Source organism: Chrysochloris asiatica, unplaced genomic scaffold (assembly GCF_000296735.1).
Source record: "Chrysochloris asiatica unplaced genomic scaffold, ChrAsi1.0 scaffold00007, whole genome shotgun sequence".
NCBI classification, from domain to species: domain Eukaryota; kingdom Metazoa; phylum Chordata; class Mammalia; order Afrosoricida; family Chrysochloridae; genus Chrysochloris; species Chrysochloris asiatica.
The window spans coordinates 38984191-38997200 of NW_006408525.1; the positions used below are offsets into that span (position 1 = coordinate 38984191).

General features: G+C 46.4%; 1 protein-coding gene across 1 annotated transcript in view; it reads right to left on the reverse strand.

Annotated features, from left to right (window-relative positions):
- Positions 1-13010, reverse strand: part of RGS9 (regulator of G-protein signaling 9) — a 72983-nt gene that overhangs the window by 23357 nt on the left and 36616 nt on the right. The window contains exons 9-12 of the mRNA XM_006833600.1: positions 12413-12475; positions 4158-4187; positions 2880-2941; positions 1286-1399 (exon numbers count right to left, since the gene is read on the reverse strand). Of these exons, the coding sequence (XP_006833663.1) occupies positions 1286-1399; positions 2880-2941; positions 4158-4187; positions 12413-12475 (269 nt within the window). The remainder of the gene's footprint in view (positions 1-1285; positions 1400-2879; positions 2942-4157; positions 4188-12412; positions 12476-13010) is intronic.

Sequence of the window (13010 nt, forward strand, 5' to 3'; positions counted from 1 at the left end):
GTGGGGGTGTTCGAGTCAGCCCCCCACCCCTTAGCCTTCAGAGCAGCACAGTTGGCAACAACAACCATCCGGAATTCAAAACCCAAGCAAAGGAATGGATGGTAGAAGTACCAAGGCAGGTTTCGGTCACTATAAGTTCTTCTGGACCTTATATTTACACTCCTTAAATAGCAAGCATGCAAAGTTATAGTGAAGATTTTTTTCTTTTCAAAAAGAATATATTAGACACAAAGTGATTATGTGACCCAGACATTCCACTCATAAGTATACACGTAAGACAGATAAAAGTATCTGTCCATACAAAAACTTGTACACAAACATTCAAGGCAAGACTAGTCACAATAACCTAAGGGAGAACCAACCCAAATGGCAGTCAACGGATGGAGGATAAACAAGATGTGATCTGTCCATATAGTAGAATATTGTTGTTGTTGTTATGTGCCATGGAGTCGGTTCCGACTCATAGCGACCCTATACAGGGTTTCCGAGGCTGTAAATCTTTACAGGAGCAGAAACTTCATCTTTCTCCCGCAGAGCAGCTGGTAGTTTCAAACTGCTGACCCTGAGGTTCGCAGCCCGATTCGTAACCATTACGCTACCAGAGCTCCTTACTCAGTCCTAAAAAGGAGCGGAGTTTTGTCACATGCTACAACAGGATGAGGAGGAGTTTTGTCACATGGTACAACAGGATGAGGAGACCTGCTGGTGTGATGGGTTATGAGTTGGTCTGCTATCTGCAAAGTTCATAGTTAGAATCCACCAGCTGAGACTTTCTGTTCCTGGAAAGATATATCACCTCAGAAACCCTATCAGGGTCGCTTTGAGTCAGAACCAACTCGGCAGCACACAACTAAGATGAACCTTAAAAATATAATGCACACATAAGCTTGTTTCACTAATGGCAAGACAAAAGAAAGCTAGTATCCAAAGACAACATAATGTATGATTCCATGTATATTCAATGTTCAGAAGAGGCAAATACGATGGAGACAGCAAGTAGATTACTGGTTGTCTAGACCTGGGGGATTCAGGGGCTAACAGTTATAGGATCCAGGGCCAGGGTTTCTTTTTTGAGGTATTGAAAATGTTCTTGATTTAGACCTCAATGATGGTTGTATAATAATTCCTGCCAGCACTGAGGTTAAAGCACTCCGCTGCTAACCAAAAGGTCAGCAGTTCTAACCCACTAGCCACTTTGTGGGAGAACCATTTAAAAATGCTGAATTGTACACAAAAATTATAAAACAGTTAAAAAAAACACACACACAATATATTGGGCACATACAATTTGGCATTTAAGTCCCAGAACTGGGTGTTATCTGTTATCCAAGGATTGCTGGGCAGGCAACCGGACATGATGGCGTCGTTGGAAGAGAACTGCTCACTGTACTTGACAATCCTGGAAAGCAAATGGAAAATGACCACCTATAAATTCAACACCCAAGAGACTAAATCCATAATCAGGCTGCTTGGCAAACTGTTCTCTTCCTTTCTCAATCCACTTACACCACTATTACTGTCTTCTTTAGAAACACACTCTAATAGCCCTTGGGTTTGGCAGGTATTTAACAAGATCTGTCCTTATTCTAAAGAGCCCCAGTGGCACTTTGGGCTAAGCATTAAGCTGCTAACTGTCAGGTCCGTGGTTCAAACCCACCGAGCCACTTTTCGGGAGAAAGATGAGACTGTTCCCATAAAGATTTATAGTCGCTAAGAGTCAGCATGCACTCGATGTGTTTGGTTTAGGTCCTTATTCTAGGAGGCCTCCTGGTACCATGACTAAGTAATCAACTGCTAATGGAAAAGATGGTGGTTCAAACCCACGAGGCGCTTCCATAAAGATGGCAGCTTTGGAAAGCTGGCAGGGCAGTTCTACTCTGTTCTACAGAGTCACTAGGAGTCAAAATCAACCATAGTGGGTGTGGATTTGGGTCCTGACAAACTGTGAAATAACCCCTTCCTCCTAATCCAGTCCCTGTGCAATTGCTCTGAACCTACTTCATTAAAACGTAGTCTTTTTACATTTTACCAGTTTTGTTTTTTTTAAATCCAAAGCCGTTGTCTCCTAAATAATGTCCTATTTGGATCAAGCTAGCCTGGAAGCTCAAAACAATCAAACATAGCTTTCCAGTTTATCGTAATTGCCTTTTAAATCCAAGATTAACAACTGACATTTAGCAATATGCTGACCCAATAAACGGGAGACTGGTGGCTACATACAATAAGCACTGGACTGCAAACTATAAGGTCTGTGGTCTGCGCCCGCCAGCCACTCCTCAAGAGAAAGATGAGGCTTTCTGCTCCTGTGAAGGTTTAAAGACTCAGAAAACCCTATATAGGGTGGCTATGAGTCGGAACCCAGTTTAATGGCACTGAACAACAGCAAGCCAATAAACATTATCCATATATCCCTAATGTTGTTGTTAAGTGCCATCGAGTCAGTTCTGACCCATAGCGACCCAGTATAGGGTTTCTGAGGAGCAGCTGGTGAGCTTGAACTGTCGACCTTGAAGTTCAAACAGCTTTGCAGTCTGACGTTGTGGTTGATGATAGGAACAAAGGCGAACTTAGATTCATGTAAGATCCAATCGATGGACTTTCAACTCACCCACTTTCAGCACCCCACATAGAAGTAAACGCTAAGAAAGATAACACACAGACTTGTTGAGGACCTTACAACCCCTGGATTAGCCTGACTCAAGAGGAGGCCTGGAGACTTGCTCAGAGGGAAGACCTCATTGCTAAGTACACAAGGGACTGGTTTTGCCTTGAAGACCTCAAGTGTGTCCATGACTCATCAAGCTGGCCTTAAAGCAAAACTTCTACTTTTACCTAGTTATTGCTCCAACATCACAATGCCCAACAAATGAGGGACATACCCTCCAAGGGACACCGAAGACTTCACTGTGGACCTCATCAAGGCCTGCTGGTAATACATGATCTGGAAACGACAGAGTTATTAGAAGATGTTCAACTTCCCATCCTTGAGCGTTCCTGGCATTTACAAACTAACTCCAGAACTAGAGGCCATTTCTCCATCCCAACACCCCCTCCCCTCCCCTCCAGTCCAACGGGACTCAAGACCACTAAGGCTAGATAACCCCAAACTCCAAATGAGTGGCCTCCTTAACCCATCACGTGGTGGTCTAGGGAAGACAGATGTCATTTGTAAACAACTGTTCTAATGAGGAGTAAGGAATCCCTGGGTGGTTAACCAGGAGCCCTGGTGGCTTACATGTTGGGCTGCTAACCAGAAAGTCAGCAGTTCGAATCCACCAGCCATTCCTCAGGAGAAAGAAGAAGCTTTCTGCTCCTGTAAAGATTTATAGCCTTGGAATGAGTCACTGTGACTTGGAATCAACTAGATAGCCATTTTTGGTTTGGTTTGGTTTTGGGGTATTTAACAGTTAATGTGGTTGGCTGCCAACCCAAAGTATGGAGGTTTAAATCCATCCAGAGGAATCTTGGAAAAGGCTTAGTGGTCTACTTCTGAGAAAATCATCCATCGTAAACCTTATGGTGGTGCAACTGTAATCTGACACATTTGGAGTTAGAGTGGACTCAGCGGAAAGTGGCAAACAAATGAGCATTAAGCAAGACATGGGGCCAGTGTTTGACTTTTCCCTCATGTGCCTGGGGCTGCCAGGAGAAGAGTGGGCCCTACCACAGGTGACTTTCTGAGCTTTCCTGACTGTATAAGAGCAAGCCATGCCCCTCTTCAGCCCCCTTCTTCCCTGGTCCGATAACCAGTGGCAGGTCCAACCTCTACGACCCTCACTCCCCAGGGTTCTATCTTAGTGCCCAAGGCCAAGATGGGCCACCCTAGGTTATTTGCCACCCTGGAGAGATTCTGCAAGGCCCAGCATTGTAGGAGCAGAGGCTACAGTGAAAATGGTGCTTGCTGCAGCAGCCAAGCCCACACCCCTCTGATCTGCGTCTTGTAGGGGAACTTCCTGTAGTGTTACTTGTCCTGAACCTCAGCATCAGCCCCATTCAGGTCTTACAAAGACAGCCTGTCATCTATGCTTTCCATAAAGTGTGGAAACAAGTGTTTGAACATTTCACGTGGTTTTCGCTTCATTACAGAGCATCAAAGTCTGTATCATTTGTTAGCAGATTTAGAATCAAGCTTGGTTGGGATTTAGGAAACAAATTACCTCTTTTTTGACAGCAGGGATTGTTTGTTTCTGTAAAACAAAGAAGTAAAAACAATTAAACAGTCTCTACAGTTCAAATATATATATATATATATATATATATCCCTCACTATTAGAAAACTGTCCATGTTTTCCTATTTCAAAGGCAAGATTTCCCCCTCAACACTTCAAGCTACACCCTACTCTGCCCAACCAATGGAGAATGATATCAACTCAAACTTGGTGAGGGAAATCATACTGATTCTTGGTGCCAATTTTTACCCAACAAAAGACACTGCTTTAGTGGACACACATTTCCAGTACAAAATAATCCTGTATGCAGAATGAATTTGTATTCAAATCCATAACTTCACAAAAGCCAAGATGAAATAATGATGAAGTTTGGAGAGGGTCCCACTTGACCATAATGTCTCTAGAACCATCTTGAATGGAAAGAGAAACTGAGATGGAGAAACTGGGATGGATCTCAGTATTTGCTTCTCTCAAGAACTATGAATGAATGAATGAATGAATGAATGAATGAATGATGAGATTGATGCTGCACGTATTTATAACAACTTGGCTAATTCCACAAGTTGAAAGAAATAGCCACGTTGCCAAAAATAAAACACACAATGAAAACACTCAAGACCAGCCTGAGCTTTCAGCTGAGTCCTGGGCCGTGTTGCAAAGTTGAAAGGTCAAGTTCATGTTGGCAATGAACTACAGGGTGTTCTTTCTCTGAACCCTTGGAGTTCGGGCAGTTCTGCTTTGTCACATGGGGTCCCTCAGAGTTGAAACCAACTTGACAGCCTTTCTAACAAGAGCAGTAGTAGGCATCCCAGGATGGCACAAATGGTTAAGCACTGGACTGTGCACCCAAGATTGACGGTTCAAATCCACACAGAGGTGCCTCCGAAATAAGTCCTATCGAACTGCTTTCCAAAGGTCACAGCTTTGAAAACCCTAGGGAGTAATTCTACTCTGCACCCTCAGGGTTGGACATGGGTTCTAATCCACTGGACGACAACTAACAACAACAGCAACTTAAGCAATTGCTACCTCTCTCAACACTCAATAGGAGCCCTGGTAGTGCCCTGAGCCAAGCATTGGGCTGCTAACCACAAGGTTGGCCGTTCAAACCCACACTTCTGCAGAGATTTTCAGTCTCAGAAACCCTACATAGGGTTGTTAATGGAGTTCTGCTGTAAGATAAGCCCTGGACTGCAAGGTCGGTTTGAACCACAAAGTCAGTGGTTCAAACCCACAACTGTTCCTCAGAAACTATGAATTGGAGCTGACTTGACAACACTTAACAACAACAACAGGAGTTGGAATCGACTCGTTGGCAGTAGATTTGGTTTCCTGGACTTTCAACTTTTATAACACATAAAGGAGGAAGGTTTTGTTGTGATGTTTTCTGCTGAGGAACCCGAGGGAGGCTCTGAGAGTTGAGGCAGCTTTCTCAACACCTCATGGTCAAGAATTGGCTGAGCCAGGATTCAAACCCAGCTCTGTCTGATTCCGAGGCCCTGGGACTTGAACTCAGAGTCCCAGTCTCTTTGTTTGCAAAGCTGCCAGACTGATCCGGGAGAACCAGTTGAACTGGTTCACTGTCTCCAACCTAACCTATTGTTTTTACTTCTTCCTTCATTGGCCTGAAGCTGAGAATGCTGCAAAACAGAATGACTCTGTCCAATCATTTAAAGTTCAAACATTCAGAGGGGGGACAGCCCCAGTCACGAGATGCAGTCTAATTAACACTCATGAGAGTAAATATGCCAATCATGGCTGCCACGTGGTCAGCAGCCAACATCATAAACATCCTCCTTCAGCGAGCCCAGCACCCAAGATCAGACTTCCTGTGGGCTGTGGCTAGGTGGCCTACATCTGCAAAGATCTGTCCTGACAGTCTCTGGGCTCCAGGGGGCGCTGGACACAAAGTCAAAGTTGGTTACTCTACCGCTCCTGGTTTTAGGAGTTCTGGTGGTGCTGGGGTTTAAGCACGGGGCTGCTAACCACAAGGTTGATGGTTCAAGGTTCAAACCCACCAGCTGCTCCATGGGTAAAACATGAGGTTATCTGCTCCTGTAAAGACTTAACAGTTTCGGAAACTCTATGGAGAATAAGGTCATTGAGCTGGGATCAAGCCAATGGCTATGAGCTTTCCTCCTGGTTTGACTTTGTTGGGTCTAATATGTTTGCTTCTGAAGCCATTAACTCCATCTTTAGTAATAGTAATATTAATATTAGGCTTGCCACATTTATCAAATTTAGGATGGCCGATTAAATTTGAATTTCAGGTAAACAATGAGTGATTTTTTTAGCATTAGTACGTCTCAGACATTTCATGGGTATCCTGCATTTTGTCTGGTAATTAGGGTCAATATCATACCATCTACATGGAATCAAACCAATTCTGTAGCTCATGCTCTTTGGTTGTTGTTATTAAGTGCCATCGAATCGGTTCCGACTCACAGTGACCCTGTATAGGGTATCCGAGGAACAGCTGGTGGGTTTGAACTGTCGACCTTGTGGTTCACAGTTCAGTGATGACCCACAGCACCACACCAGAAGTCCATGCCCTTCGGTAATACACCATTATCCTTCTCCTCCCCACCCACTGGACCCCTGGGTCCTCCATCCAGGGTCGATGACTTCCACAGAGTATGCCCTGAGTGGTTCTCAGAGCCCCATGTTCAGAGGAACCCCGCACTTGGTTTGATGTTCCTCTCTTACCATCCTGACAATTTCCACACTCTTTTGAACAAGGAGCCCTGCATGTTGACTTTGCAATGCTGTTGTTCTTCTCCCCAGATGTCATTGAGTCTACACTAACCCATAGTAACCCCATGTGACAAAGTAGAACTACCCCCATCGTTTCCTAGGCTGGTGGCGCTGTAGACTAAGCACTGGACTGCTAATCACAAGGTTAGCAGTTCAAATGCAGCAGCTGTTGCTTTGGGAAAGCAACTGTAAATCCCATGAAGATGTACAGTCTCAGAGACCCTATAGAGGGTCACTATGAGTCGGAACCAACTTGATGGCAGTGGTTTTGGCTTGGGTTGACTCTTCAAGGAAGCAGATCACCAGGTCTTTCTCCCGCAAAGCCACTGGATGGGTTTGAACTGCCAACTATTTGGTTAGCCACTGTGTGCCTAAACATCGTACCTCCAGGACTCTGTCATTTTACACTGGACCTTGCAAATTATGTAACTTCTGCCTCCACCTGGTCTAGAAGTACATGGTGGGCTAGATACTTGCTTCCAGGGATCATCACTCCAGGGGTCTTGTCCCTGTGGACAGATGCCTTGCACCTGTCTGCTTTGTATTCCCCAAACCAGCTCGGGGACTTCCGGTCTCTGACTTCTGAGCTTCTCCTCACCCTAAGTACTAGTGTGGTTGGTGCTTACTTAGTTCTCCTTGCTGCTGGCCTCCACCTTCGACCTCTGTGTTCTCACAGATTCCTGCCTGGTTACCTGGCCCCAGAGTTCTTACTTTATCCCTATTCCTGTCCTCCTGTCTGTCTGTCTGCCAGTAGCCCCAGGGCCCCTCAGGGGCATGACCCCCACAATCAACTCTGACCTTTCCTGCCCTGCCATAACATGTATCTTCAGCCAGCCTCTACCCAGGTTCCGGGGGCCGACAGGATGGCCACAGAGCTGTGTAAACAAGCTCTAGATCTGTCCCTATTTGGGCAACTCCACAAGGGAAAATAATATGTCGCAGGAATTTCAAGAATGCAGAGCATCCAAAGAGTCCTTAGGCAGACTCTTCCTGCTGTAGACAAGTGTGCCCCTCAGATGAGGAGGGAAGACAGGGGCTTCACCCCAGGAGGGCCGAGTGTGGAGAAAGGAGGGAACACACAGGGATTGCAGGGCGAAACTGCTTATTTTATCATGAGGTGGCTTTCTTTGAATTGCTAAGAAGTGTGGTATGTGAATATTTATATGTGTTTATCTATGTATGTATAGGTATGCATGAGGGGACTTCAAAAAGTCATGGGAGAAAAATGGAACTAAGAGAGAATGGAATTTTTCCACAAACTTTTAAAGCCCCCGCCAATGTCTTTTGAAAACAATTATTTTACTCATGGGTCATGATGGACAACTTCTAAATCTCTCTGTGTGGGTTTTGTTGTATGAAAATCGGCAATGAGATGCCCTCTCACAAAGCAGCTATGATGGTTTAATGAAACCCAGCAAAGCTTCTAAAAGCCATGTGGCAGAGACCACCAAGGATCAGGCAGGACAAGGAGGCTTTTGAACCCAAACATCAGGCAGGACGAGGGGGCTTCTGAACCCAAACATCAGGCAGGACGAGGGGGCTTCTGAACCCAAACATCAGGCAGGAAGAGGGGGCTTCTGAACCCATCCTCTGAGGTTCCAAGCCTGGTTTTACTGTTTCCAAGCTATGTGCTCTGAACACTTCATTTCCCTCTTGACCTGTTTCCTCAACCATAAAATGACAGTCTACTTCATCCATCTTAACTGAGCTGTTGCTAGTTGTGAAGCACTTTGCTTCGTGCCCTGCACATCACGAACTTTCAGCAAACATCAGACATTAAAGGCTTCTCCCCTGTCCCCAGCCGGCTTGGGTCACACAGGAGGCAACAAGAAGAAAGCAGTTTGGTCCTACTAATGGGTGGTCTATGGGGTGCTTTGATCATTGAGGAGTCCCAGAGGGGTGCAAAATGGTTGATAGTTCAAGTCCATCCAGAGTACTTGAGAAGTAAGACCTGGTAATCTCTGTTCAAGAAATCGGCCCTTGAGACTCTAGGAGCACAGTTTCACTCTGATAGACATGGGGTCTCCAAGGGTTAGGGTCTTCTCAACAGCAATGGGTTGGTTTGGTTTTGTCAATTGAGAATTCCGTCAAAGCTGAGCATGCTCTGCAGAATGGATCTGCAGCGTAGAACTGTGCTCCCCAGGGTTTTCAGCGGCTGATTTTTCGTAAGTAGATCCCACTCATGGGATCCCCATATGTGTCAGAGTAGAACTGTGCTCCACAGGGTGCTCAGTGAATGAGCTTTGAGAATTAGATCACCAGGTCTGTCTTCTGAGGTACCTTGTCTTGGTGTGGAGTCGAGTCATTAACCTTTTGGTTCGCAGTGGAGAACTTCAGTACCTGTACCGTCTAGAGTCTCCTCTTATACCTGAGTGGTTTTATTTCTTTTGGATTATTCACCTCCATTAAGCAAAAGAGGTATCTTTTTAAGATTCTAGAATCTTAGGTCAATTCTCAAAAGTGGCTCCTTTCTCTAAACCATGTCATTTACTGTGAGTTCTTCCCACCTCACGGACACATCAGTCTTAACCCTCTGCACCCCTAGGGCTTCCTGGGTGCATCCTTGATGCCCCTCTTCTCTCAGGGCAGAGAAACATGGAAAACCAGAAACCACAGTGCTGACACTCAGCCAAACGACAGGAATGTTGCAGACGGCCTCTATTTCCCTGGGCAGCTGGAGCTGAGAGGTGGCCTGGGGTAGGCTGAGTGGAGGGCACAGGGACCCCCCCACACACACACACTTGTATGAGAATTGCCGCTCTTTATTATTCTTCTTAAGACTCCACAGCAGCCAGAGAACCTAGACAGGAGAAAGAGAGCTGGTGGAAGAGAGAGAGAGGAAGAGTGAAGAGAAACACAATTAAAAGCCCGCCTGTCTCAAACATGACCAGCTGAGGCCCCGTTCCGCCCTCACACACGCTCAGGGCTGAGATTAGTGCCAGCAGCAGGCAAGACAAGCTTTCTGGAAGCCGGAGGCATGCTCCCCTCAGCCTGACAGCCAGTGAGCAGTGAGGAGAACTGTGTACCCACAGCCCTTGGACCTCCCAGGATGGAGCAGCTCTACACCCCAACCAACCTCTGGAGGGAGAGCTTACGTTAAAGGAGCACCCATCACCTCCACCCTACCATACACACACTCACACACCACACACCCACATATTCTCACACTGACGTCCACAGACACACACACTCACACACCTGACACACACTCACACACCACACACACTCACATCACACCCCCCACATATTCTCACAATGACATTCACAGACACACACACTCATCCACTCACACTCACGTGTGTTCACACTCACATACACACCACACACACACACATGCACACACACACAGACGCAAACCCCTGATTGATCTGGCATGAGAAACTCGAGGAGTCACAGACAAGCCCCTCAGAGCCAAGCCTCCCCCAGGGCAGCATGGATGCTAGGCTTTCCACCCCCGTCCCTCGCCCTCAGCCGCTCAAGCGAGGTTTCCAGAGCTGCCAGCTATCCATAAAAAGCAAATCTTCCACCCGGGTTCAGTATTTTACTTGATGGTTCTGTTTCCATGGCAACCAGCCTTACAAGGCCTCATCACTGCTCTGTTATCTGACAAGGGGAACGTGGAAAAGACTGTGATGGGGAGGGCTGAGGGCTGAGAGCAGGCTGTGGAAAAGGCCTGACTGTGCCCGAGGGTGACACCATCTGGAGACTTTATGTCCCTCTCCTCGAGGACTGTGGTCCACACAGCGGGGCTCCCCCACAGCCTCCTTGGTTCCAGGTCCCCGTGAAGCAGAATATTCCCTGCTACAGAGCTGCCTGCCATCTTTGTCCCGCCCTTTCCTCTTCCTTCTTGAACTTCCTTGTACCTTCTTTTCCACTCATCCCTCCCAGCCCCCATTCAGGCCTTAAGGCCCCACCAGGCTTTAGAAAGGACACACAGGCCAACAAAATCACTGGCCCCTGGCTGCCCCAGGACCAGGGCTTCATAGCAGTTCTTCCCAGGTCAGTCACGGTCAAGAAAGCAAAACCAGACGAGACCCAAGTTGGTAAAATGCTGGCAACAACCAGGATGGCTAAATCATAGGCCAATGCTCTGACAGAGATGAAATCTCCCTCCTAGAAAACAAAGGCAGTGTTGCCCATTGCAAAGCAGCCGAATCTCTTGGTTGGAAGAGTCTGAAACAACGGTGCCCGGCTCAAAAGTGGCCGTGCCCACATGACTCTGAATGTGTGTTTCTCTGCACCGTTCTGGCAAGAATCCATTCTCCCACACCAGGCTCCTGAAAGCGTGTGCTACACCTCTTCTGAGTTTCATTTATCACCATTCTGGTACACTCACATTTTACCAGTTCACGTCTGTCTCAATTTTGCTGCGTCAGCCATGACTGAATCACTTCCAATTAGTTCAAAGCCCAGCCCAGGATAACGTTAGACAGAAACCAATCAAACCAAATCATCTAATGGATTTTAGGTTGGTTTATAACATGTTAAACCACTAACTGAAAGGCTGGCAATTCAAGTCCACCCAGAGGCACCTCAAAATAAAAGGACAACTCTACTTTCATAAAAGCAGCCATTGAAACCCTATGGAGGGCAGTTCTACTCTGACACAGAGTTTCCAAGAGTTGGAATTGACACAATGGTAATGACTGATTGGTTCCTTGTTATTGGTGGTGCTCAACCAGGGTGACTTGCCCCTTGGGGGGGACTGGCAACATCTGAATACGGTTTTGACGGTCAGAACTCAGGGGGCAAGGAGAGGAAGACACAGAGCTGTTGGCATCTCTAGCAGGTAGAGACCACACCACAGATGCTGTTAAACATCCTACAGTGCACAAGATAGCCCCCTGTCCCTACAAAGAGTGACCTAGCTCAAAATATCAGTCTTGCCAAGATTGAGAAACTCTGACTGGATGTTCACTGTGCTTCTTTAAATAAAAACAACAATGTAGCACACTGACCTTTCATCGGGAAAGGTGGCCTACACAAGGAAGCATTCTTTTAAAGCAAAAAGTGCAGGAGAATCATTGCAAAAACACTGGGATCCCAAAGCATTATGTATCATGTGGCTACAGTCTAAATCCAAAGATGGTTGGCCAAAGGCTTTAACCTTAGAACCGAGTCTTCTGGGAGTCAGGGACCTGGCTGAAGTTGTGAGAAAATGTCTGTGTATCCTTGGGTGGATCCCAAAGTCATTGGATTTTCAAAGGGGAAAATGACTCAGAAAGTTTGAAAGCCAGTGATCTAGAGTCCATGTGCTCTGACATGTATAGTGTCTGTCTTCCTCCAATATATCCTCCCTCTTCTAACCTTGATATCACAGAGCCTGTAGCCTTCTTCTCTTTGTCAGTTTCAAAGGGGAGATACAGATGCCCCAACAGAAACGAATAGATGTATGGATACCCATTCAACCTCAGAATCTGAGTTGGGCTCTGTCCAAAGTACACAGCTTCCACCCAGCACATCTGAGTGCAGAGACATACCTGGTTTACCTTCACTTCATTTGGATTGGTTACTCGATCCAGGCCATAGTCCAACACGTTGTTCACTCCTGGCTAAAGGAATAAAGACAGAGCATAAGGACCACAACAAAAAAGAGGTTTAGTTCCTAGTTTATATCAAGTCTTGGCCAAGCAACTCACTGTAAGGCTGAGAAGTCTTGGTGCCAAGCCCACAGGGAGTTAAGAGAGTGTGTAAGACCCACAGGCAAGCCAGTGAGGTCTATGGGGGTTGTTCTGTCGCCATGGCATAGTGGTGATAGACCTAACATAGTAGAATGAATAGATGGTTGGATGGATGGATGGATGGATGGATGGGTGGGTGGATGGGTGAATGGATGGGTGGATGGATGGATGGATGCATGGGTGGTTGGATGGATGGGTGGATGGACGGATGGAGATGGATGGATGGATGGATGGATGGATGGATGGATGGATGGAAGGAAGAACTGATGGAAGGGTGGATAGGTGGATGAAGAAAGAAAGGATGTATAGAAGGATGGGTAGATGGGTCAATGAATGGATGAATGGAAGGATAGATGAATGGGGAACAGATGTTGAGCAACACTCAAGCTCATCAAGATTTCAATGA